This window comes from Sceloporus occidentalis, unplaced genomic scaffold (assembly GCF_023333645.1).
Source record: "Sceloporus occidentalis isolate IW3139 unplaced genomic scaffold, rSceOcc1.0.p SCAF_90, whole genome shotgun sequence".
NCBI lineage: Eukaryota > Metazoa > Chordata > Lepidosauria > Squamata > Phrynosomatidae > Sceloporus > Sceloporus occidentalis.
In genome coordinates, this window is record NW_028317070.1 from 2510611 (window position 1) to 2535255 (window position 24645).

Here is a 24645-nt window from a genome sequence, read left to right on the forward strand (position 1 = left end):
TCATCTGAAATAAAATACAGGATTATGCAGGAACTTGAATTCATATTATACCGTGGCTGTACGTCATATTTTCTACAGATTTAGACATGGATGAATGCAGCATAAATATGATTTTTGACTGGGATAATGTTTATCTGCATAAATTGCTCCTTGATAAGTGACTGGGAATTTCCTATAATGAGGCACAGACAGTCAGTGCCACATAATAGCTCCTGATTTACTATTAAAACGAAGAAATGGTTAAAAATGCATGAAAATATGGTGGGCCCATTGAAAAATAAATATATAAACATGACACGCTGTATAGTTTTTCATATTCCATTTTCCACGTTGGAATTCATTAATGAAACCTCAAGTGAAACAGACCCAATGTACTTAGAAGCAGTCCTCTGCATCAGTTGAAGGTAGTTTTTCTGCCGAGTTAATAAGGGGGGAAATGAGTTCAGTTGTGTAGCCACTAACTAGTAACCTCATTTAAACCCAGGAAGCCCCTCAGGGCTATTTTGGTCACCCATCCGTTACTGATGTGAACAATATACCAATGCTATCCTCATTTAAGGTTTTTTTCAATGGAAAATTAGGTTTCAGCGACATCAGTATTTGATGACAAGACCCAGAAGAAAATATGTTAAACCTTATAACGAAGTTGGAGAAATGTACATTGACACTGTCCCTGCCCTGTAGTGGTGGCACAGAGCAATGATGAGAGACAGAGGGCTTGTGTGTCAGGGTGTTGAGCAGTTAGAACATCTCCTGGCCCTGGTCCCATTTGGTAACGGGGTTTTGGTTCCTTGCTAGATCATCTAGGGCTGGAAGTTAGTTTTTCGTGTAATAGATTTCATTTATCAGATATCAAATATTGTAGTTTAGTAGAGCAATAATAATATTGTAATAAAAGTATTTCCTAACATTGCTATTTTTCATGTGTTGTAGGGTCTAAAATACCCCACAGAAGACTATAAATGGCATAATGAGGAAAGTTGAAAATGCGTAAACAAAATTGGGAAGTTTGTAATCTGGGGATGACCTCACTTGGTGGACGCTGATTAAATATTCAAAAATCAATTTAAGAGGTCTGCTCCTACCCACGTTAATAAAGTGTACACTAACAAAATGTTCCTAATTTATAAATGAGCCCTCTGGCACTATGTTGGGCATATCTTGGTGTACCTGCTTTGGTAAAACATGCAGCCTCATCTCTTTTGCAGCCTCTAAAACAGCACATGCTTCTCTGGATCATATGACCAGAAAGTGAGCTTCTGATTGGTTGTTGTTCTCCATCGCTCTGGCGAGGTACTATAAAGCTCACTCCTTACACAGGTCACAGTGACCAATTTGTGTAGACAGCAGCTTCCTATAAAAAGTAGTTGTGGTGCATTGTGGTAAAAACTATAATGATAAGTAAAAAGAGGCCATTGGTTGCTATGGTGTCTGTATGATTTCTCTGTATGGACGTGCTAGTGACATCATAATGAGGGGGTTGGGGGTGCAAAATCGTCCTCAAAAGAAGCCACTGATAATTAAAAAAAATATTGAGCTATGTACATATACACTATCCAGTCGTTATTGATCTGTAATGCCTCCTCATCCACATGTGGATGCTCAAAATATGTTTCCTAAGCTTCTTAAATCATTCCCATTCAAAGTCTATATATATCTTCTAGAGTTTTCAAATATGCCCTCAAATCATGTTTGTTCCTATAGGCTTAGAAGCCACTTTTCTAGCCACACCATTTACACGTCAATGATATCCACCAACCCATCTAACTCCAGAGTTATGCCATCATTTGTGATCCAAGGGATCAGTATTATAAACTGTTAACCCTAATCTACTTTTACAGGTCCTATTGTCTGTTAGGTTATAAGGGTACAGCGCAGATAATTCACAAACGACTGTATTGCATATTGCATAACCCAAGTAGGGAGGCATATTCCCTCAATGGGGCCTTAATCCCTCTGTTTATGATATCCTTCTTTTCTCAGGATGTTTGGTGGGTATATCAGTGTATCACCACGTTTTATGGCCCTAAACATTGCAATAATGTGTATTTAAAGAAAATCTGTCGATAAATTAAAACACGCATTCATTTGCCTACTAGCCACGCCTCTAACCACGTACTAAAATAATAGTATGGTATTGGTTTGTCTTCTTGTTGGGTTCCATAACCCCTGTAATTTACTGTATAAAAATGTTTTACAGTTTGCCTTGCCTTTTTCTTTCATTTCTTTCCTTTCCATCCAATGACACTGGTTTCTTATGCTCATCTTAAAAATGCAAAATGTTTCATACACCCATTAGATAAGTAATTGCTTTACGTCATAGTCAAAGGGTGCAAACAGTATAATATTGTTTCAATTTAATTATTTTATTTCACTTTTAAGGCATATATATATATATATATATATATATATATATATATATATATCCAACCTAGAATAATTGTACAAGGTGTGTTGATGACATCCTTAGAATCTGTAGAAATGTTACTTTTCAGAGTAGGCTTTGCATCTATTAAAGGAATGCAAAAAAACAGAATGTTGCAGAATCTTGTAATACCTTTTTTATTGGACTAACAGTATTTAAAATAATAGACAAGCTTTCGGGAGTCCTCCCTTTATCAAGTCAAAAGCATTTCTCAAGTCTATTATTTTAAATACTGTTAGCCCAATAAAAAAGGTATTACAAGATTCTGCAACATTCTATTTTTTTGCATTCTTATACACTCGACTAATACGGCTACCCCAAACTACTCATCTATTAAAGGGAAACTCCAGCCATCATACACGCTTTAATGCATTGGATGGATGCCTCTTTAAATTCTGCAGAATCCCTCCATAGGCATTGTCCCTTACCCTACATACACCACCGTACATGTGACATACTTACCCTTAGTCTTCTCCAGCGCAGGCTGGGAGAAAGCTGCAGGCGGGGGTCTCTTCAGACCTCTGTACATGTGCACAGCAGGCATTCAAACTGATTTCAACTGAAGTGTTTCCTGACGCTGATTGTCTGCTGCAGGACGGGAGCAATTTTTGTGTTTTTGCTACATTTTTATTCAACCGTTATTTCTCTCTTTCTCATTTAATACCCACAAAAATTATATATTTAATTTTTTGGGACAAGCAGGGGTCTTTTTCTATGGAATAAAATACACATGTATTCACAGTTTTAAAGGTATGCACAGTGCCATGAAAAAAGTGGGTTTTTTCATATTTGTCAAACTAAAAAGGATAAAAAGGATAACCCTAGTAAACACAAAATGCAGTTTTTAAATGATGATTTCCTATATAGAAGGAAAAAAGTGAAAGTAATTGCCCTCTTAGTTACTAAATCAACCAATTAACCAAATGTAATTAATATTTGAGTTCAATTTCACTAGACACCAAGGCACAATTACTGCCAGTCCTGTTGAATCTAAACATCAATTAAAAAAAAACCCTGTTCTTCAAAGTGACGTAGGCTATGCAATTTAAAGAACAGATGACAAAATCATTGACATCTATCCGTCTGGAAAGGGTTACAAATAGACTTTAGCAAATGAACAATTCATACACATTTTTTATTTCATTTTTGGTCAATTCATTTTCCAACAACACATTTTGTTCCCTGCCATTTTGGTTCAGATGAAATTCAGAGGATTTTTTTAAATTCGGAAATAAAATTTGTTGTCATTCACCTTTATTAACTCTCTCGTTCACTCTCTCTTACTGTCTCTCTCAATGTCTCCCTTCCTTTTCTGCCAACTGCAGCTCCTCATTGGTTGATGCCAGACGAGCCTCCTGCCAGCAACCAATAGAGTTGTTCTTACGGACCTTTAAATCCTGGTGCGATCCTACAGATTCCCATATTAACCCCTGCTATACTACTGAAGACTGAAGGGAGCAGGGAGATTAGCTCGCAGATATTTAGGGATTTTGACTTAAATAAAAGGCTAGCCTAATATACACACGAACACGAAGAAACAAAGATTCTTCGTGTTGTTTGTCTTTGTGCACGCTTATCCGCCACCATATTCGTTTGTTCATTATTCTATTTGAACAGCGAAATCGCAACATTCGTGTTCGTTTTCATGTTCTCCCAAATAGGAATGCACAAATCTACCTATAACTAACCCCCACAACACTAACTACGAAACATAAATAAAAAATTGGTTTTTTTAACCCAGCTCATGGGACCCAGGGAATCACTGTTTCTTATTGTTCTCTATCTCTCTCCAGCTCACCATCAAAGTGAGAAGGTAAGAGACGGAGAACAGAGACAAAGGTAGTGCTTACACGCACTACCTTTGTTCTCTGACTATATCAATTTTGTAGAACTAAATTGAAGTGCAGTGGATCTGCTGTAGACTTACCCTGCAGTCTCCACAGTTGAGGAGATGATGGCCGTTGTCTACTGGTGACATACCAGGAACATCATTGGTCCTGTAGGGACAGCCTTTCATGACATACTTGGTACTAGTTAAAGCCCTGTACTTTGGTAGATGTTTTATAAAAAACTTTGCCACATGGCGTGTTTCTTTGTTTTGGCACAGGTTTACCCTCATCTAAAGATGCCATAAACATGGTAATTTAATTAAACAGTATTGGGTTGCTCTTCTATAGGTACTAATATTTTTATTGCCTTGTACTGTTTTTTTCTTTCTTTTGCTGTTAAAGGGACACTTTTTCCAGGCATCTTAAAATATGACTAAAGAGTTGCCATCAGCATTACTTGAAAGACCCAGGGTCATCTTAAAAGTATTTACGTATATATTTTGTGAGATATCTATTCTCTTTAGAATTGGATACATTTCATAAAAACGATATATAATAATAATATAGTATATTATTTTAAAGTGACATAGGATTGTGAAGCATCAAGTAAGAAGGGCTATATCAAGGAGTTAAGCACAGTCCAAGAGAGGAGCATTCATTTTTTTTTCAAATTTGTCACCCCCTGAGTTAAGGTTAGGTGACAACCGTATAAACAGCGTATTGTTCAGGACAGATTTGAACATGAAGCCCATATAGGTGACAATACTCAACATAACAGGACATGCACATAAAACAAGGGGCTAAAATCCAAAATTATGTTATGCAAACAAAATGAAAAAAAAAATTTGTTATAAATCCCATTACCTTCACCATCATTTTGGCTTAAGGCAATATGAGCTGTAGTCTATTTTTGTATATTTAAATAGATTCATGTCTGTGTTTTATTTTTGTTTCAAAATATTGTATGAGGTTGCTTGTAACATTACAATTACCGATCTCTTTGTGTTAAAGCATGCATGCTTGACAGTATATCTCCCGATATTGTAGTTGTAGTCCACCAAAGCACTTTTTTTTTTCCTTACACAATTTTTATACATATGCGGTTTATTTATTAAATGAATGCAAAGCCCTGTACTTTATGTTTTATTACTCAAAACCTGTTTATGCCACCTTTAGCAACACAACTACAATCCAACACGTCCATAGTTAATGACGAGTCTTGGCACCTTGGAGTTCATGCTTAAGACACTTAATGCGTAATTTAGTTTGCTTACTGGTAGACTTGTCCAGAGAACATTTTCCAATTACGCTTGAGCATCCACATGCTTTTTGGTAAACTTTAGACAAGCATTCATGCTGTGGGTTTATTGTACTAGAGTCCTTCGTGACTTTCTCTGAGATTTGGGCAGGGCAGCCACTGATGGTGTCCCAGATCACATCCATTTGATCAATATGGCTCGGACAGTAATTTGGTGGCACACCAGGCCCTTCATTTGCTTATGTAAATGTTTTTCCAGCAGTGTTTAGGAATGTCTTTGCAACCCTGCGTGTCAACTTCCATTTGATGAAAAGGGCCAATGTTACCTGGATATTCGACCAGGTTGGACCAATTCAGGCCCGATTTGTTCTAGAAGAGCTATGGCAAGATTGGCACCCATACCAATGTAGATTGAAAATGCCCTAGAGAAGCAAGCCGCTCTCATAGGGCATATCAGAGAAGAAAACAATGACGAGGCAATAATGTATCACAATTATTAGCACGCAAAGTAAAATATACTAACGCCAACATGGACATAAGCAATATGTACGCGACTTTCTGATTCATTACTTATGGTTATTAACTGTTTTAATCTTTAGATTTCTTAAGTGCACAAAAGGATCAGCTCTTGGTTGAAAGGTTCTACAAACACATAGGTCTATCCAGCAGCATGTTAGCAAAATGCAAATTATAACAGTACTGCCTACAGGACGACCACAAACCATATATATATTACATACACACACATATATACATACTAAACATTTTACCTCAATGTCAAATGGATTTAGCCTCTTGAAACAGACCCGTCCCCCAAATATTGGTCAATGAAAATAGTCCCTGGTACAGCCGAGTGATATGAACTAAATTAAAACCTGGAAAAATAAAATACCGTAAAATAAAAAAGCTTAAGCAAGGCCTGCCTGCCAAAATTCTACCTAATTGTTTGTAAAAATACAGTTTCAATATATACTGGAAACACTTTGGATTTTCTAAGCATATTTGTAATCTGAAACATAATTTTCCTTTCTCTTTCTAGGCGCGCACCAGGGATTTGGGATGCAGCCCATCCAGAGAAAAAGCCAGATCTTTCTATCTTTCTTCTACGTGTACATTTCTTCGGAAATAAAGAACACATTTACAGTTACTGCATACCATCTGACTTTGAATTTTATTTGCAACTATTGCATTACAAAAAAATTGTCAGTCATTTTTGCATTTAAAGCGACAGCCCGTTTTTCATAAACATGGTAAATTGTCTTTCTGAGCGGCTTAAGTGAGTTAAAGAACAGGTGAAATGTGTCTGGTAAAAGTGATCTGCCTCTCTGCATTCTAAAGTAACCATAGTTTGTACCTTAAATAAGCGCGTTCTGTTATTCCTACATTTCAGTGACAACTGCAGTATAGCTAAGTTTTCCATAATATGAAAGACCCACAAAGAAGATACAGCTAGATTGTACTGGAACACATACTATCGCAAAGGCTATGTATTTACAATTGTTTAATAGCAAATATCAAGTCAGAAAAATTCTCAATATTTACTGGTAGTTGGGAGGGTAAAAATGGGTATACACTATTACAACAGTCATCAATGGCAGACAGGTTTATTGAGAGGTACACAAGTTTATCACGTGTGTTGCTTGTAGTGTTTCATCCTTAAAATATGCTGCAGAAATTCATTATCAGCGTACACAAAAAGGAACTGAACAATGGTTCCCGATGTTGCCGTCAAACCATCACAACAGAGAGAAGCGCTTGCCACGGTTCTAGAGACTACAAGATAAAGGCTCTGTAATGTAATTTAGTAAATGAAAAAAATCCTACAGTCGTGGCTGGTGTGAAATATATTTATCTCATTCTCCAGCCGTCTGGCAGGTCCTGACATCAGCAATTCCTAGAATTCATATTTTCTTCCTATGCACCTTTACAAAAAAAGGCATCGTTGCATAAAAACCACCAACTTCAAAGTGTGGTCCTGTAGTTTCCAGTCTTTACTTTATAAAACATTCTTGCGTTGATTGGCTAGTGGTAGAAACCAATAATTTATTATTTGTTTTGCAGAGAATTTATTTTATAATTTTTATAGTATAATCTTTATGAATTGTGTGGAATGTTTCTCCTACCCACGTTAAAGAAATCAGGAGGATTAGTAAAAATAAAATCTTAGATACCAGTTAGGAAACAAAAAAATTACTGACAAATTATAGGGGATTGTGAAAGGAAGCAGGATAATTTTTTTTCTTTTTGTACAGAGGACCAGTTTCTGAATATAGACATCTTAATTTAATAAAAAGCTTTATTTTGGTTTCAGATGGATCGAATGCAGCACTCTGTACCCGATGACTTCGGCGAGTCTCAAGATAGAATCAAACCCAAGGATGTGTTTAGCCTCCGAAAGGCAAACTACATAAAGCACTCAGAACTGGTAAAGAGTAGCTAAAAATCAAATTCCTCAAAAAACGTCTACACTGTGGCTCTGGCAAATGGAATAGCTCAGATGTCAGAATGACGGCTCTGTGCAGCTCAGCCAAGTCCATGTCAGCATTTCCACTTAATCCTCTTCCTCGTCTTCTTCCTCCTCTTCGTAGCTTTCTTCAAAGCCTTCACTATCACCTTGGTCATCATCTCCTTCTATGGTGGTATCCCATTGCGGGTGATTTTCCGGTATTGGTTTTGCTTCATGAACCTCCAACTGGAAGAAGATAGAAAATGTATGTAATCAGTGCACCCCCCCCGGGAGACTTTAATGCAATGCAGAGAAATTAAGTATTGGAAGCTGGCAAATATTTTAGTCTACAAGCTGCAATAATTAAATAATCTCACTTTTTCATGATTTCATATGCCTAGAACACAAAGAGTTCACCAAGGAGATCAGATTTTAAAAAGTCAACTTGACCTCTATGCAGCATAAAATCACCAGGGCATCCCCCAACCAACAAGCTCAATATGTCCTGGTTCTGCATTAACAGCTTGGACATTTTGAACAACATGTGAATTGCAACTCAACGTAATGTCTAAAGGTAATTTACTGTGCAATTTAACAAATATGCATAGTTTGATCTGGTTTTCTTTCTGGATGGGGCTGAATACATTTCTAAAGAAAAAAAAAAACAAACTAAAATTCCCATTACATTGTTCATAGACTCCAGGATACAATTAGGTCTATTCACTAGAGAGTTGTGTTTCAGCTCTTCCACTTCATTATACATTATGAAGGGCTGACTCTAGTGAGCTTCTCCTATAGGAAAACCTGATTGGTCCTGGATAATGGATAGTTAAATCAGAGAGACTTCTTCAAAGTCTCCTAAACTATGCATCATACAGGGCCTGCTCAGAAATTCACTCTGGAGAAACTTGCTTGTGTTGGCCACGTGAAGTGAGATACTTAAAACCACAACTCTCCCTTTAGTGAATAAACCTCATTAAGATGTTTGGAGCACAATTTGTCATATAAGGATATCATCCTACATGCTTGGTTGACACTTTTCACATGACTTGGCCCTTTTGCAAATTCCATTTGTCTACAGTGTTACATGCTATATTTAATAACCAAACCATTAGCAGCATAGAATTGAACTATACAGAATAATAAAGTTGATGTGTAGACCTGAAGGTGTGCCAAGATCTTGTTTCTTACCTTCAGAGGTTTAATCTGATCCAAGCCCATGTAGGAATCTGATCTTAAAAACACTGTGTACTGATAATTTCCTGGTTTGTTGGGTGCAGGAAATTTCAGCTCGACCTACAAAAGAATTAACATGGCATTAAAAATAAATAAATAAATAAATCATAATACCTCTGTCAACACAGAACAAGAAGACAGACTAGAAATTAAGTATAACCGACACTCAGCTTGAAATGTATCATTAGGATTTTTTTTTTTCTTTATATAGAACTTTTATATTTGTGATAATGATAAAACACACAACTTATGTTATTACAGCTTTTAAAAAAAATTACATTCAGACTGCCAAGTACATGCTCATACTTATCATTGGGACTTATTCTGACCTAATACTAGAAGCCCTTGTAGCAGCTGGTGGTATACCAACATACACATTTACCTTTGGAAGAAGCTACAGCTCTAGCATCAGCCCCTCCACAGTTCAAGTTTTGCAACAGTTTTGGCTTGAAGCAGCCAATAACAGACAAGAACTGAATACAATGGATGCACTGGGTTGTCTTGTTTAGACCCCCTAGTACTCTTGTGCGAGACAGTTAGTTGGTGCTAAGTATACCACAAGGGCACACTAGTAAGCAGGAGATGGGCTGAACCCATGTCCTGTAAGACAATGAGCTGGGGATATGGACAAAGCGCAAACCCCTCCTCCATACATTTGTAGTTGGCGAGATAAAAAAAATAAATGTTCATTTAATGGAGCTGTGATCATATACACTTTAATGCATACGATAGCCGAGTATCGCCATTAAACGAACATATAAAACTTAACAGCATAGGAAATATATAGTTATTACAAACAGTAATAGTGCAATTGATTAAAAAGGGAGAGCTAAAAACTTAAATAAGAAAAAAAAATACGGTCACACAAAATGTGGTGGTGTTTCCCCAAGATAAACACAATTTGTACAAGCAATGCATTCTGTTTAACTAGAAACTCACCTCTTCTTGATCCTTTAGTGTGCACACATGATACGGCATGGATATTAATGTCTGATCTTTTCTATCGGCGATGTAAAGCCACCACCATTCTTGCTTTTCCTACAAGATATTACAAAAAGATCATTTTAATTGTAGACTCTGAAATAACCTAAACTTTACAAGCATATTTACATTATTATTAAAAATATATAATATGATTTAAAACAGTAGATGGTTAACGCATATGGCAAGGCAGCAGACATCATAAATGTAGATTAAGAATGAACATTAGTTGAAAACATCCCCTGCTGTTATAAAACAGTTTTCACGGAAAAATCATTAGCTGGTAACAATTTAAAGCCTAAAAAGGGAAACTTAATGTTTAAATTTTACATTTCCACCTAACCACGGATTAGTTACTAATTGATGCTTCAAGTGACAAAAGGGTGGTGATACTTTCACAAAGCTGTAAAAATTTGTTTTAGTTGAGTTGCTCTGTAAAAAAAAAAAAAAACCCCACCAAGTCTCCCCATTCTATAGAAGACATCGGTTGTGAACTGCAAATGTTTTGCAGCTCTTAATAGCATTTACACTAACCAAGCACACATATACAGGTCTGGGTGGGTACAGGTCTATAAAGAAATTACGAGGACTACTGGAACAACGCTTCACCGACATTGAAAAACATCCAATTTTACAGGTTGCTTACATTTCTGCTGGAAGATCTATACATTTATGCAATATCCACGCAAATTCTGCCTGTATCTATCTCAGCGGCACATAGATATCCAACACAGGTCGCTTTTGCGGACCCAAAACGCACCAGCTGCATTCCCAAAACACTGAGTGTATATGTATTCCTATTTTACATACTGTGTCCACAGTACTTTCACGGTAACGTTTCTAACCGTCGGCAAAGCGACGCTACGAATCAGGGAGGAAAATATTAGTCAGACAACGCTAAATCTAAACTAGGTCAAAAAAAAAAAAAGTTATACCTGTGAAATTTAATTCACACTTTGGAAGAGACCAAGACTGTGTAAATGGATGTTTCTAAGGCACTGGCTAAGCCTCCAACACGTTAATACTGAACATCTTCTTACACTCCAATATTCAGCTGACCTACAGCGACACAAGTACCCTTTAGTTAACCCATGAATACAACATTACCTCCGGAAAATAGAGGCTGTAAGCAGGATGCGTAATCTTGGATTTGGTTTCCAGTAGCGCTCTGTCTTTACGCTGTATGCTTTGCTGTAGCTCTTGCCACTCCTATTGGAAGCAAAATGGGATAAATTAAAGATTACCTTCTCACGGGAGCCTTTAAGTTACTCCAAAAATGTAAAACTGCTACTGGGAGCCAATGTAGGTGTAAAATGTAATTTCCAAAGGATTTTGCTGGCACGGGGTACAAACCCAGGACCGAAACACACTCATGTAGGGAAAAACTTGATACAGAGACCTGCTTTAGCATCGAGAGATTTGGTAAAGCTTAATGCAGACAATTATTCAACGTTCCACTGAAATTAACGGCAGTTGCTGTGAACAAAGGTCACGTAGGACTTGTTCTCTTATGTTTTAATATGGCCTTTCCACAACGCAGGTCTTCACATATCTTAAAAGCCATTTCAAAAACAAACGCTGCAGTTCAGCTAAACACATGTACAACACCGAAGGTAATCACACAGCCTTACAGCTTCATCATCTTTGCCATGCTTCTCGTCTTGCTCTCTGTCAGAATCCTTGTCACTTCCATCACTTTGAGAATCTCGGTTTGTATCATCATCTTCAGAGTCACTGCCTTTATCAGACACGTCCTCATCATCTTCCTTTGCTGCATTATCCTTTGAATAATAATATGCATTGCTCAACTATATCGAAAGAGTCCCTTCACAATAAGACAATATACTGTTTATACATACATTGGTTTTGATTTTACAGGTTCATATTCTGTCCCTGTCAATACTACGTGCAGGAGATGTACTTTAGAATCAAAATAACTTTTGAACATTGTATATGATTTTTTATTTTTAAACATATCTATGACTTTGCTCATAAAGTGCTCCAGTGACTTCTGCATGCACCCACAATAAACTGCTTGGTATTTAAGTACAGTCCACGCATATTGGACAGAATCAGTCACCTCTTCTGCATGAAATTCAGTATGAACTAATCTACTAGATTTGATACAAGCAATTTGTATGACAAAAACTGTGGGTCAACATAAGGCAGGCTTATAAAGTCAGTATGGTGACCAACTAGATATGACAAATTAAAGAAGAAAATGCTTACAGTTCCAAGTACACCATTAGCTTGCTTGGATTTCCCTTGCTTCTGTTGCGGCAAAGGCGCTGGAGCTGGTTTCTTTTTCAATGGCTTCTTTTTCTTAGATTTGGAAGACTTCTTGGCGGTTTTGTTTTTTTGCTGCCAGCCTTTGCCTTTATTTTTACCATCACCTTGCTGTGAGGAGAGAGCGTCAAAATACGCATAATTATTCCTGCATGGCAAGCCTTGCTGTGCAACGAGCTCTTAATAAGCGATTGTAACAGACGACCTCTAGCACATGCACATACACGCCTAAATAGCGAGGAATGGGAGAGACACAAGCACAATTCTCACTTACGCCTTCTTCCACAGGCTGGTCCTCCGCCGAACACGTTGACTGTTCCTTCTCAAACACTTCCTAACAAAAGAGAACGGTTTTACATTACAGTTTGCAGAAATATCGGAAGCATGTGTGGGTGTACACAGAAGTGAGGTACAAATACGTAAACCTGCCCTGCTAAGTGCGTCTGTATACCCATACCTTAAGTCTAGATCTTTGAATATACACTGGCTATTTTAATAGAAAATACAGATGACTCTCTGTTCTGTAGGGGTTACTATAATTTGTGGAGTTCCCTGTAATAAATCAGCTTCCTTTAACTGGCAGCTGCTTCAGACAAAACTTTTATCAAATGGAGACAACATTATGAGAAGCCACAATGATGCAAAAGTAATTAAGTATACTAAACTATGATAATTTGTGGAAGGCGACAAGATTTTTTATGGAATGGGGTGGCAGGGACTCAATTGGCATGTTTGGTGATCTTCCACATGTATTGGGGGGGGGGGGGGGCGGCTCATTGACCTGATAGTAGCACTAGTTAATAGGTCTAACAAATTTGAGGAGATCCAATATCCTCGGTGTCCACATCTCACTCAGCACTATGGAAATTACACGTTACTATTGTCATGAAACAGAGTAGGCTAAAAGGAAGCTGTACATCAATAAGCCACTAATCACATAATACAATATCCTTACTTACAGCCATCGTTTGTCTTTTTAGAGTTACCAGAACAGTGACAAGAGAACCCACTGTGATATTGTTACTGTCTTCATCATCAAGCACTGAAACAGAGTACAAAAGAAATATTTTGTTTTAGAAAACAATATTTGCATTTCTGATTCGTGTTTGTTGGCTACCAGATTACCCGGCGAACATTGTGCTACATGGAGATTCAGAAATCTCCCACTTTAGAGGAAAAGAGAAACTGTGGTTAACCATTTGGAAATGATGCTTAGGAAAGGACTACCATTCACAACACAAAGCACAAACTCCAGGAAAGGCCAAGAGCTTTAAATAGAAATGCTTTGAATTACTCATCCGTCTCAAGAAACAATCTGTTAGAAATCTTCAAATATGGCCATTTATACTGTTTCTATAAATGCATAAGACTTTTTTTTGCAAGTTGTGACAAGTGAAATATATTCAGTGTTGGTTGTAGGCTAGTGCATGGCAGAAGGATTTAACAATTGGTTCTCTGGTTTGGAGATTTTCAGTTGGGCAATGCTCAATACATGATACCAAAGAAGGTTTAAGTGGTCAACTCCCCCTAGATCATGACTACATACACATGGTTGGTTGTACCGAACTACAAGACCATCTATCCAACCGTCTAACTGCCCACAGAAAATGAACATGCAGATTCTTATACACAATGCCCTGGATTGGCTGTAGATTTACGCAGAGCATAATACTGTCTCCTACAAACCTTGAGGCTTTATTTCCATTGTGACATGTGGGAAGCTGCCAAGAACAGCAACAAGTTCTTCATAATTACTGTCGTCCACAAAGCTAAGCAGCACTCGACGATCAGACTCCTTCATACTGACCAGGTCACGAATGGTCTTAATTTTATACTGTGAGAAAGCCAAAAGAAGAGCCATTTATCAAAAACGATACAAGTCAAACTCCGTGGAGTGAAACTGCATAAAATAATTGTTGAACAATGACCACAAACCAAAAAAAGTGGTGGAAAAGTTTAACGCTGAACAGTTATTATGAGTAAATTCAATACTGAAAACAAAATCCAGTAGAACACTTGAGGCAAGATTACCCCAACACTGTAAAATATTACAATTGTGCAATTTTAAAACATGAACAGATCATTTCTGTAGGGACATAAGAAATAACAAAGAGGCCAACACGCAACCTTGTTCATGTAATTTCCTGAAATTATACCTTCCCTCCGTTTGCTCTAATGCCTTAACACCCCTTTGGTATTAAAAGCCACAACCTGAACATCAGATTGTGCGTCATCTTTACATTAAGAAGCAAATATACTGCTGCAGCTAATCTCATTTTTTAATGAGGTACTTTGTAAATGGTTAAGACTTGTAAGCGAGGTCTGGTTACCTACTGTCCATCTAGAGCAATGCACTAGAAGCACATACACATACTACAAGGATATCAGTATACCTTCTTGTGGTTAGAGACTCGTCTAAGGTGGTCCTCTTCAATATAAGGCAGCTGCAGAAACGGAGACTTAAACTGTAGGAGGCCTTGTACGGTCATCTGACAGAGCTTCATGCAGTTCTCCAGCGAGGACAATGATGGTGGTCGGAGTTCCCTTTCTTGAGAGACAGATTAGTAGTATTAGTGTGTGTATGTATATTATATATATACACACACACATATATAAGAACAAGAAGAAAGGCTAATTAAAGTGCAGGTTTTATGTTATTTTAGACATGGCAAATGTTCTTTTTCACTTTAAATAAAACACATACGAACAAGGTTTCTCTATGTGGATATATGTATTTCACCGGCCATTCAGTGGCCGCATTCCAAAGTCTCTAAACTGGAAGCCAATATTAAAGGTTTAAGATTTAAAAACAACATAACTAAAAAAATCCAATCAAAATTCACTTACCTTCACGACTGCGAGCCATGATTATGAGCTGACATATCACATTAACCATTTCCTGAAGCAGAGCAGGGCATTTCTTCAATATAAACTCCTGGTCTGCAAAGAGAAAACAAAACAGAGAGAAAATGAACCTACCCAATCAAGCAATAAGAGCAACAGCGCAAAAAAAAAAATAAAAAAATAAAAAAAATGTATATAGTTTTCAGCTGTGTGAAACTAGAGCGTCTAGTAAAGACTGCAGATAAAAAGACAACAGCATTACCGAGAATATTTCTATGCACGCAAAAAATAATAAACGAGCACACACTGATTACCTTCCTTTAATGCCTCAGGAATCTGCATTCTTGAAAGGTGCGCCAGCAACAACACTCTAGCCTTAAGACTGTAGGGACATGTGAGTGGAGGCTCATTCTTTTTTAGGTTGATACTTCCAATCTCTCTTATAAGCTTGGGATAAGATAAAAGAACAGCATTAATGTCGGTGAAATGTGTTACCACGCAATAAATGTGATTTCTGTAGGATGTACTACCTGTGGTATCTGTATATTATCTGCAGGTCGGCTGGTAGCATCCTTGTTGTACTGAGGGTCAAATTCAGATGCCCCTGCCAATACCATAATAAGGCCTGAAAAAGCAAAAACATTTTTTTTCAGAATACGGTCAAAAAAAAGACAGCCACACAGATTTCAAGAAGCCGATATCAACATGAGAAAGTAATGCTTTCATTATAAGTGTCCTAAATGAAATTTAATGGGACAGGTTCTAAGAATACATCTTCCTTAGTATTGGACGCCTGTTCTCCACAAACTGTTAATGATTTTGATCTATATGTTGAGTGATCATGATAAAGTAAGCACATATGAGATATAGGTAAGCAATTCTGATGCAAGGTGGCCCAATTACCACAGTAACTAGAGGTATGGCCTTGGTGATTGCTCCACTTTTACCGGAATTATTCTGTATAAATAATACTGATGCGATTTAAACATAAACCAAGAAAGCTACCCATGACAGAAGAAGGCAATCACCAAACTCTGTAATCTCACAAAATATAGATTCAAAATTAGTGAAAAAATATTCAAATCTGCGAATTTACTTACGTTTCATATCCATATTACGGGTTTTATACACAAAATAAGTGTAGATCTGGGTAGTGCGAATAAGGATCTGATCTCCACTGTAGCGAATAGACTTGTACCACCATGAACCCTAAAACACAAAATTGTTGATGATGAAAGCATATATTTTTTCCACTCAGTGTGATGTTACACGACTTAACCTGACATTATCAGCCCTGAGACCAGACAAAACCATACTACGATAAGTGATAGGAAGCACCGTAAAGTCATCACTACACCTGGTCTCTTTTGTGTTGCAACAGAGCAGAACCAAATACTAGACTCTTAATGGAAGGAGATTATATGTCAGGCAAGTGGTGATTACTATACAACAGTTTATACAACAGGGAGGAAAAAAAAATAGATACAAGTCGAATTTGTGAACTACATATTAAAATGAATGTGACCATAACCAAAGCATAACGAACTTATGTAATTTCTCCCACACATAAATATGACCATATTGGCTTTAAAAAGAAATGCAGAAAAAAAACTGAATATGTTTAAAATAAATTAAAATAAAACTGGGAATTATAGACGAAAGGAACGAAATTCTAACATTACTCCCGGAGTGCAATCCAATAGACACAGGAGTGCATTGGAGGTCTGGCAAAATCTGTGAAGACTTTATGTGCCAGGAAGGGACAGCCCGAAGAGATCAATATAAAATAGAACAAAAAAAAGTTGGGTAAAGAAACTAATATATATTATATATAATATAATATATAGCTCCTGGGAATTTTGCTCTAGAAGAAATAGATTACTTACCACAACAACTGGGAGTATAACCATGAAAGCCAATCCATAAACCAGCAAAACCTAGGGAAAAAAGGGTGGAATATAATCAAAATATTAAGAAAACAAATAGTTTTGAGTATATCACATCAGGAAGGGTGGGGAAAGACTTTGCAAGGGGGGCACTATGAAAATTTAAAAGGGACCTCCCAACTATCATATCCATTAAAGTCTATTTAAACGCTGTAGTGTCCCTTTAGAAAGAAATCATTTATGTTTTCTTTTGCCCCCATTAAAAAAGTGCACACAAAAAGGTGCTGGTCAATTTATTGTTGAAATTATTCACTAAATAAATTAGTTGAAAACGAATACAATTTATACACAAAACATAACAATGCACACAGTCATCAACAAGTGTCCAAATATCCAAAAGCGGGCGCTGCTGCTTTTAGTTAAACTCTTAATACATCACACTTTTCTTTGTGAACAGATTATAAACATTGGGTGTACTCTTACCAGCATTGAGTTTTTCTGGTCAACAATCCAAGCTGGTAGAGCTATGCCAAAGCTTGTAACTGTAAACCAAAGTGAGGCACATTTCAATACAAGCTTTTGTCATACAATTCAGTGCAGAATTTTCAAAGAACTAAATGGGGGGGTTTCCTCATTTTCAAATAGTTTTGTGCAAAACTGAGATAATCAATATGCTACCTAATGGATATTTTTCTACCAAGAAATATTAGAGGATCTGCCATGTATCCTCCAGATCCTATACACTAAATCATTGTGTTAACCATTATGAATACAAACCCAGTTGTACCTAACAGAAAGGTATCTAACAAGAACTAAGGGACACCTGTAAGTTTTCCTGCTTACCTTGTGGCCCATCAGGGTTACCATACTCTTCCCAATTTTTTCGGGACTGCTCATCTGTCAATCTGAAAGTAAAATAAACAGAATTTAATGACCATAAAACCAGCTGCAGAAGCATTTTACAAAAGTCTAGTCAATGAGTTCTGTTTTATGGAAAGACTACACAGAACTATATACTATGATAACCAACATGGAAGCCTTTGGTTCAAAGATTATGGCACACCAATCATAACCACATATCCTAAACAACCATTATTTGGTATTGGTGAATTCTGGCACCAATGAAATATAGAAGGTGGTCAAGATCGGATAATTATGAGAAGTGACACCCTGGTTAACTTTTCCTGAACGTACAAAGCAGGGAGACATCCTACTCATGAGAAACATGGCATCGGTTTTAGATTGTGACCTTCATACGGTGCCTCACCCGACCATAAAGGTGAAACTGTTGTAGAATAAAAATGAAGAAAAGATTGCTATATACACACTAACAACAAGAAAAGAGCATAACCTTTTTTACACTGAAGTGGCGTTCTCCATCATGCTGCATTCCCTTTACATTTATCAAGCTCTGGGAAATTCAAATCTCTCTAGCTCCAAACATTTCATCAGTTAAGGGCTGGAAAGTACTTACGCTGCATAAGCCTTTGCTATCCTCATGAACATTACTTCATCGCCTCCTTTGTCAGGGTGGAATTTCAGAGAGAGAAGATGATACTGTTTCCTAATTTCTGAAACCGTTGCTCCCTTTGATAGAAATAAAATAGTGTTAGCCGTCAACGTCCTCCTACCTAACCCACTGTGACATTAGCAACATAGCCCATTTATTGTCCACTTTTCACACATTTAGGTTTTTATGTATATTTACTGGACTTGTGGATTCGGAAGAAATAATAACGATGAGCAACTGCAGGAAAAAAAGCACAAACAACTTACTGGATCCAAGCTTAAAACTTCATAGGGATTGTACTCTTGATATTCTCTGTCTGTTTTTGAAACTTTGTAGGCAAGAAAGAGAAATAATGCCCATCCAAGTAGCAGAATTACTTTCCTGAGAATATAAAAATACAGATTACGTCATCCTAAAAAATCCACTGATTTGGAAAGGTTCAATCTAGGCTTTAATAGGCTAAAAATAATAAAACAGAAGCATTAATTAACATACAATTATGACCACTGTCTGTCTATATGAAGGCAAACAATAACAGGAAGATATAATCATGTCGTTTAACTAAGAATTATTCAAGAACGAAAATACGATTTCAATTTTGACAGGCTGGACAAGCACATAAAAAAAAAAAACAAACAAAAAAAAAACCAGACTTACTTCACAGTAGGAATAATATTTTGCTGCGGCTTAATCGACTTTATCCGATACCAAAGACAGCTTCTATAAATATGCCGTATATTCTTCAACCGAATTTGTTCTAAAACGAAAGGGAACACAAGGTAAAAGATTTATTGTGCATAAATGACAGTATAAGTCTTTAATGAGACTATGGCAGCCTCCAATCAGAGGCCAGCGAAAGCAGAGTAGTAACAAAATGAACTTTCTGCCGTTTTGGCGTTTTCTTCACAGAAGTTCTAACCTCTTATCCTTTACAAACACAGCTGCGGGGTGGTCAGCATCTGTGCCAACATCCCCAAACGCTGCGTGTCTGTAGAAAAATGGCCGCCGTACAGAGCGTTCATATCAGCAATGGAACGAGACAATGTCCAGGAATACTAGCTATGGTGAGAAGACTGACCTGTCTTGGGTTTCTGTATCACATTGGCAAGCAAGCTTGAATTGGAAAGCTTTATTTGTCCATTTATTGTTACTTCGTCAAGCTCAACATATGGATAAAACTGACTGTAGACAAGGCTTCCACAAGAGCTATAGGACTAATTTTTTGCACTATAAAATATTTTATTTTGGGGAAACTAGCGAGCATGTGTATCGCTCACGCCTTTATGACCCGGAAAAGTATAGGAGGACTAAAAAAACAAATCACATTTAGTGCCATGTTTACAGAGTACATGGGGTAAGAAGAACTCACACAACCTGACATCTAAAACGAAGGGGGCCGGTTTCAAGCTTCCAATCTGTGGGAGGGGAACACACACATAGAAGATACAGAGAAGAGGCGGCCTGCGCCAGCTAGACATGTGGGGCAGATGGATGACACGCCGACTCTGTAGCACAAAGATCAGTAACCTGCCGCTGTGTGTAAAGCGCTAAGTAAATAAGGGGAGAAAGAGCTAGCCCATCGACACAACAACACAACTTCTCTCTGTGGACAGGAGTTACACAGCAATGCAAAAGGTGAGTGCTCACAGATGAGGCTGAACTCTCTCCAGGGTGCGGTAGGTATGCCAATTGCAATGTTACCGGTCCGTAAGTAGACAATACTTCATATAGGGAGATAGAAAGTGGAACCGTGTACTACTGATGCTTCGGAGACACTTGTGACAATGTGCAGAGCAAGGTTATCACAAACGCTATGTTACTATACCTACCGTAATAAAAAAAAAAATTAAGTGATTAAAAAAAATATGTAAAAAGTAAAATATTTTTTTCATTGGACTTCTTCAAACTCCATAATGTGTTCTTTAACAGTAGAGTGAATTTGTCCGTGTTGCGTTTCAGCACCAACACCTGCCAATCGGACTAGAACAGCTTCATAATTACAGAGTAAACAAAGCTACTGGCACAGCAACTACATACATGCACAAACCCAGTTTCAGATGGGTTATGTCTGCAGAGATGCGGACGAAGAAAGAAAATACCAGATTAGGGATTACACAGAATAGACAGAGTAAATGTGGGTACCGAGCAACGAAGTTCGTTGCCGAATCAAGAAGCCCCCCCCCCCTTTTTCTTCTGAACTGAATGGGCAGGGTACGCAATTCATCGCCCGAACACTAACCAAAAAATTGGTCTCCTTATACACATAACTGCATACATGGATAACATGTTTAACAAAAGAATATTTATATTCTCCGGAATATGTAAATTACAAGATTCTAATCTTATTTTTGGTAATGTTACAGATGAGCACGTTCTCACCTAAATACTATAACATAATTTAAACAGAGGCTCAAAGAGAAAACACAGCGAAGACAACATTTTACGCGATGGGCAGTGTGATAATACTATTTGGAAGAGGCCAATAGGCAATAGCTTTAAACTTCTTTTAAAACATAATTAAAGCGATGTTTGTAGTTCATTCCTATGGCATACAATACAGCAAAAAAAAAAAAAAAAAAAAAAAAAAAAAGATACAACTGTGGTAACAGGGCTATTTGTAAAAGTCAACCGGTTTCCAGGTCAAATGTTTTATTGTATTAGCACGTCTTTCGGAACTTCATCTCCAGCTGGCTCAGACCTGTATTAGGTCATCCAAAGCAGAGCATACAGCAGAGATCCCGGTAATGTGATGTTTTACTTTCTACGATGTATGAGCTCTCTCCCTGTTTAGTTGGTAAATATAGTGGGTCCTACAGGTGTCTAGCAGCTCATCAAAAAATAAAACATCTGGCTCATGGTGTCCACTTCCTCGGCCAAAAAAAATAACATTCTGAAATGGGAATGTAGTTTGTTTTTGCTGACATACTGCCCATTTACTACAGCAAGTAAGGCTGTTACAATATAGGGGGTAACAGTAGTATCAGGTTATTCAACTGATTTTCCCCGGTGTTTGATCTTGTTAATACCTCTGGTGGAACTTAACCTGATTTTCCTGACAATGTCATGTAAGGATACTGCCTATGGAGAAAAAAATAAATAAAAAAAAAAGTGTTTTTCTGAGATTTGGGACTTAGTTTGACTAAGCTAAACTGTGATTTCTTTTATTTTTACTTAAACGCAACCAAACTGCCCTCTCACATACATGCGATGAAAAGAGTACTAAAACACGCTACTCTAAAGCTTCAGAAAAGGGTTGGACATTTTATAGGAATCAGCAGGGAATTTCACAATAGAGATACATAAAAAAGGGCACAAAGTTAGGCAACTGCAACTAGAATAGTCATGCCGACATGTGAAGGCTGTCCGTAGGAAACGATCACTTATATTATTCAGACTTATAACAATCGTCCGAAGAAGTGATAAGTGATATTTTGAATATAAAACTGTGCTTGAAAATACCCCAAGCCTCAAGTACTGTATTAAGCCAGTATCACAACCTCATGCTGACGAGTCCCATGAAGGACGAAACAGCTGTCCATGAGTGGTGATCTGGCTATTGCACCTCTTCCCGAGTTTTGTCTAAAGGCTGTCTTGTACAGCGGGCAATTACTTTCAAGGGATCCATGTATAAAGTGGATATAGAGGCAAAGGTGATAATTGTTAACCTTATTTGCATGCGCCTACCCAGAATCCCTTGTGGTTGTGGCAGCATCATGAGATTTCTGAGGGAAAAACAAGCCTTCTGGCTTGTCTGGTGTCTGTAGATGAGTGTTTAATAATGCTTCTACTACACACACATTATATATATATATTATATTGAGCATAGTGGATCCCTGTCAATCATAAAGAGGCAACACTACTGAATTCATTATGCACAATGAAAGGCCTTCATTGGTAGTAATCTCCATCAAGAATGGCTAAGATGGCCCTGCATAGTGCATCCTTTATATGAAGTGACTTTCAAACAGTCTCATCAACTTCACTGCATTTACACGGAACCAACCAAGTTCGCCTTGCCAGAAAAGCTCATCGTATCGAGATTCAGTAAGTTGAAACATCACGATGTCACCTACCAACTACGGCTTTATAGAGTAAACCCCAAAGCAAGTGGAACCCACAGCTGCAACATAAAGTGGGGTAAGTACAGTCCAGTAATCTCACTCATTACAGTCATTTATTGAACGGACAGAGAATCAGGCTATCTTGAAGCAATCTTTTTGTGGCTAAGAATAAATTCTAAAATGATAAATTTAGCCTTAAAAAAATTCTAAACGAGGCAAAACGGTGATGTACGACCCACAACGGGGTCAATAGAAAACCTGTCAACAACACAATCAATTCAGCTCCGACTCTATCAGATTGAAATGCAGGCTTCCAATTACCTAATAGCTGACAAAAGATAAGATTTGGGGCATGCCAGATTGTGTTAAAGGATTTCACAGCCTTGGGAACATGTGTAGCTCTTTATCAACGATAATGGGGGTGGTGAAGATCATAAGGAATGTGTGGCAGAAAGGAAGCTCGACTGATGTCATCCTTTGAGATGGTTCAGATAAGGCAGGGTCAGGAATAAGCCCCATAGGTTCACGTGTCTCTGTCGAGCTTATACTTTGCGCTTTGTAAAAGGGCACGGATACCGGAGACACTAAACAACCGACACGGGAATAAGTGACACGTATGCCCACGGACATAAGCATAGCGTATATGTAGCACGCATATTGATAAGAGGTACATAGAAATACTGTAGTGTAAAGTCACAGGAAAGCGGACTGTACATCCGGGTATCCCACTCTTCCGCACTCACCCGAATTCTGGTCGCGGGGCCACAAGTAATATGTGGCCGGGATGACGATGAGCCCCACGAAAGAGGTCAGGAAGTAGAAAAACGTGTTGCCGCTATCATCATACTGAAACTGCTGGCCGGCCATGGTTACTCCTACACCTCCTCACCGGGATAACCCCGGAACCGGTAACACTCACAACCCACCACACTCAGTTAGCGAGCGACCGACAGCCGTTACCCGGCGAAGGCCCCGCCTACTACCTCCTCCAGGAAAGCCCACACATGGCGTCACCGCTAGAACATCTCGCGACAGTGGCTATAGGATACGTGTTATTTTTTCAATCAAACTTTATTTAAACTGTGTTTTTTGAGTAAACTTTATTGATATACACAAACAGTTGGACAGTTTCTTTTCTCTTTAGGCGGCAGTACAGTTATGGCTTAATGTTTGTGGAGCTATGTATATAGATTAATAATAGCGTAAAACTGATAAATAATGCAAAGCAACAAATTCAACGTTCTTGCTGATTCCTCCACTTATTTTGCTATAGAACGACTCTGAATATATGAGACATTGTATTATACTACATAGATATGGTATAATGATTCTATTATGACGTTGCCTTTTATATAGTATGTTCTGCTTATAATGATGTCTGGGCCTTATATATATATATATATATATATATAACGTAATTGGGAACAATAGGTGCCAAATAGTTCAACCATTAGTTTTCATACTGAGCGTTGTTAGAAACATTTACAAGTCACTGTTCTTTAATTTCTTGTCATCTTGTAAAGGGTTAATAGTTGAAGACTCTTGGGGATATCAAAGATATTTTGCTACACTGTTGATAAATAGCATATAAGATTCAACTCATAAAAAGTTAAGCTATGCACTATAAACTTTATAGTTGCAAATTAAATTATTTTTGTGGGAATATCCTGTTAAGAAAAACAGTGGCAAGATATGCCACTCAACCCATCATCAGAAGCTGTTGTTTTTTGCTAAGGTTACAAGGATGATGTAGCAGATTTCCACCCCAATCATGGAGATCCAAGAGAAGATCACACTGATTACCACTGTTTTATAGAAGATTAACCAGTTCGGCTTCAGTTCTGTCAAGCCTTTGTTCAAATAGCAGCAATTTCTGTTTCAGG

At 37.6% G+C, this 24645-nt stretch overlaps 1 protein-coding gene across 1 annotated transcript; it reads right to left on the bottom strand.

Moving 5' to 3' along the window:
• Window positions 1–8063: 8063 nt before the first annotated feature.
• LOC149284600 (translocation protein SEC63 homolog) lies at window positions 8064–23629 on the bottom strand. Its single transcript, XM_089496452.1, has 21 exons — window positions 23506–23629; window positions 19359–19458; window positions 18968–19082; window positions 18666–18778; window positions 18035–18096; window positions 17675–17733; window positions 17192–17242; window positions 16406–16514; window positions 15836–15930; window positions 15620–15752; window positions 15309–15401; window positions 14855–15009; window positions 14148–14295; window positions 13421–13503; window positions 12736–12795; window positions 12405–12572; window positions 11807–11956; window positions 11283–11384; window positions 10134–10232; window positions 9150–9254; window positions 8064–8204 (listed from the first exon to the last, which is right to left on the bottom strand). The coding sequence occupies exons 1-21, from the start codon at window positions 23627–23629 to the stop codon at window positions 8064–8066; spliced, it is 2265 nt and encodes a 754-aa protein (XP_089352578.1).
• Between the last annotated feature and the right edge of the window lie 1016 nt (window positions 23630–24645).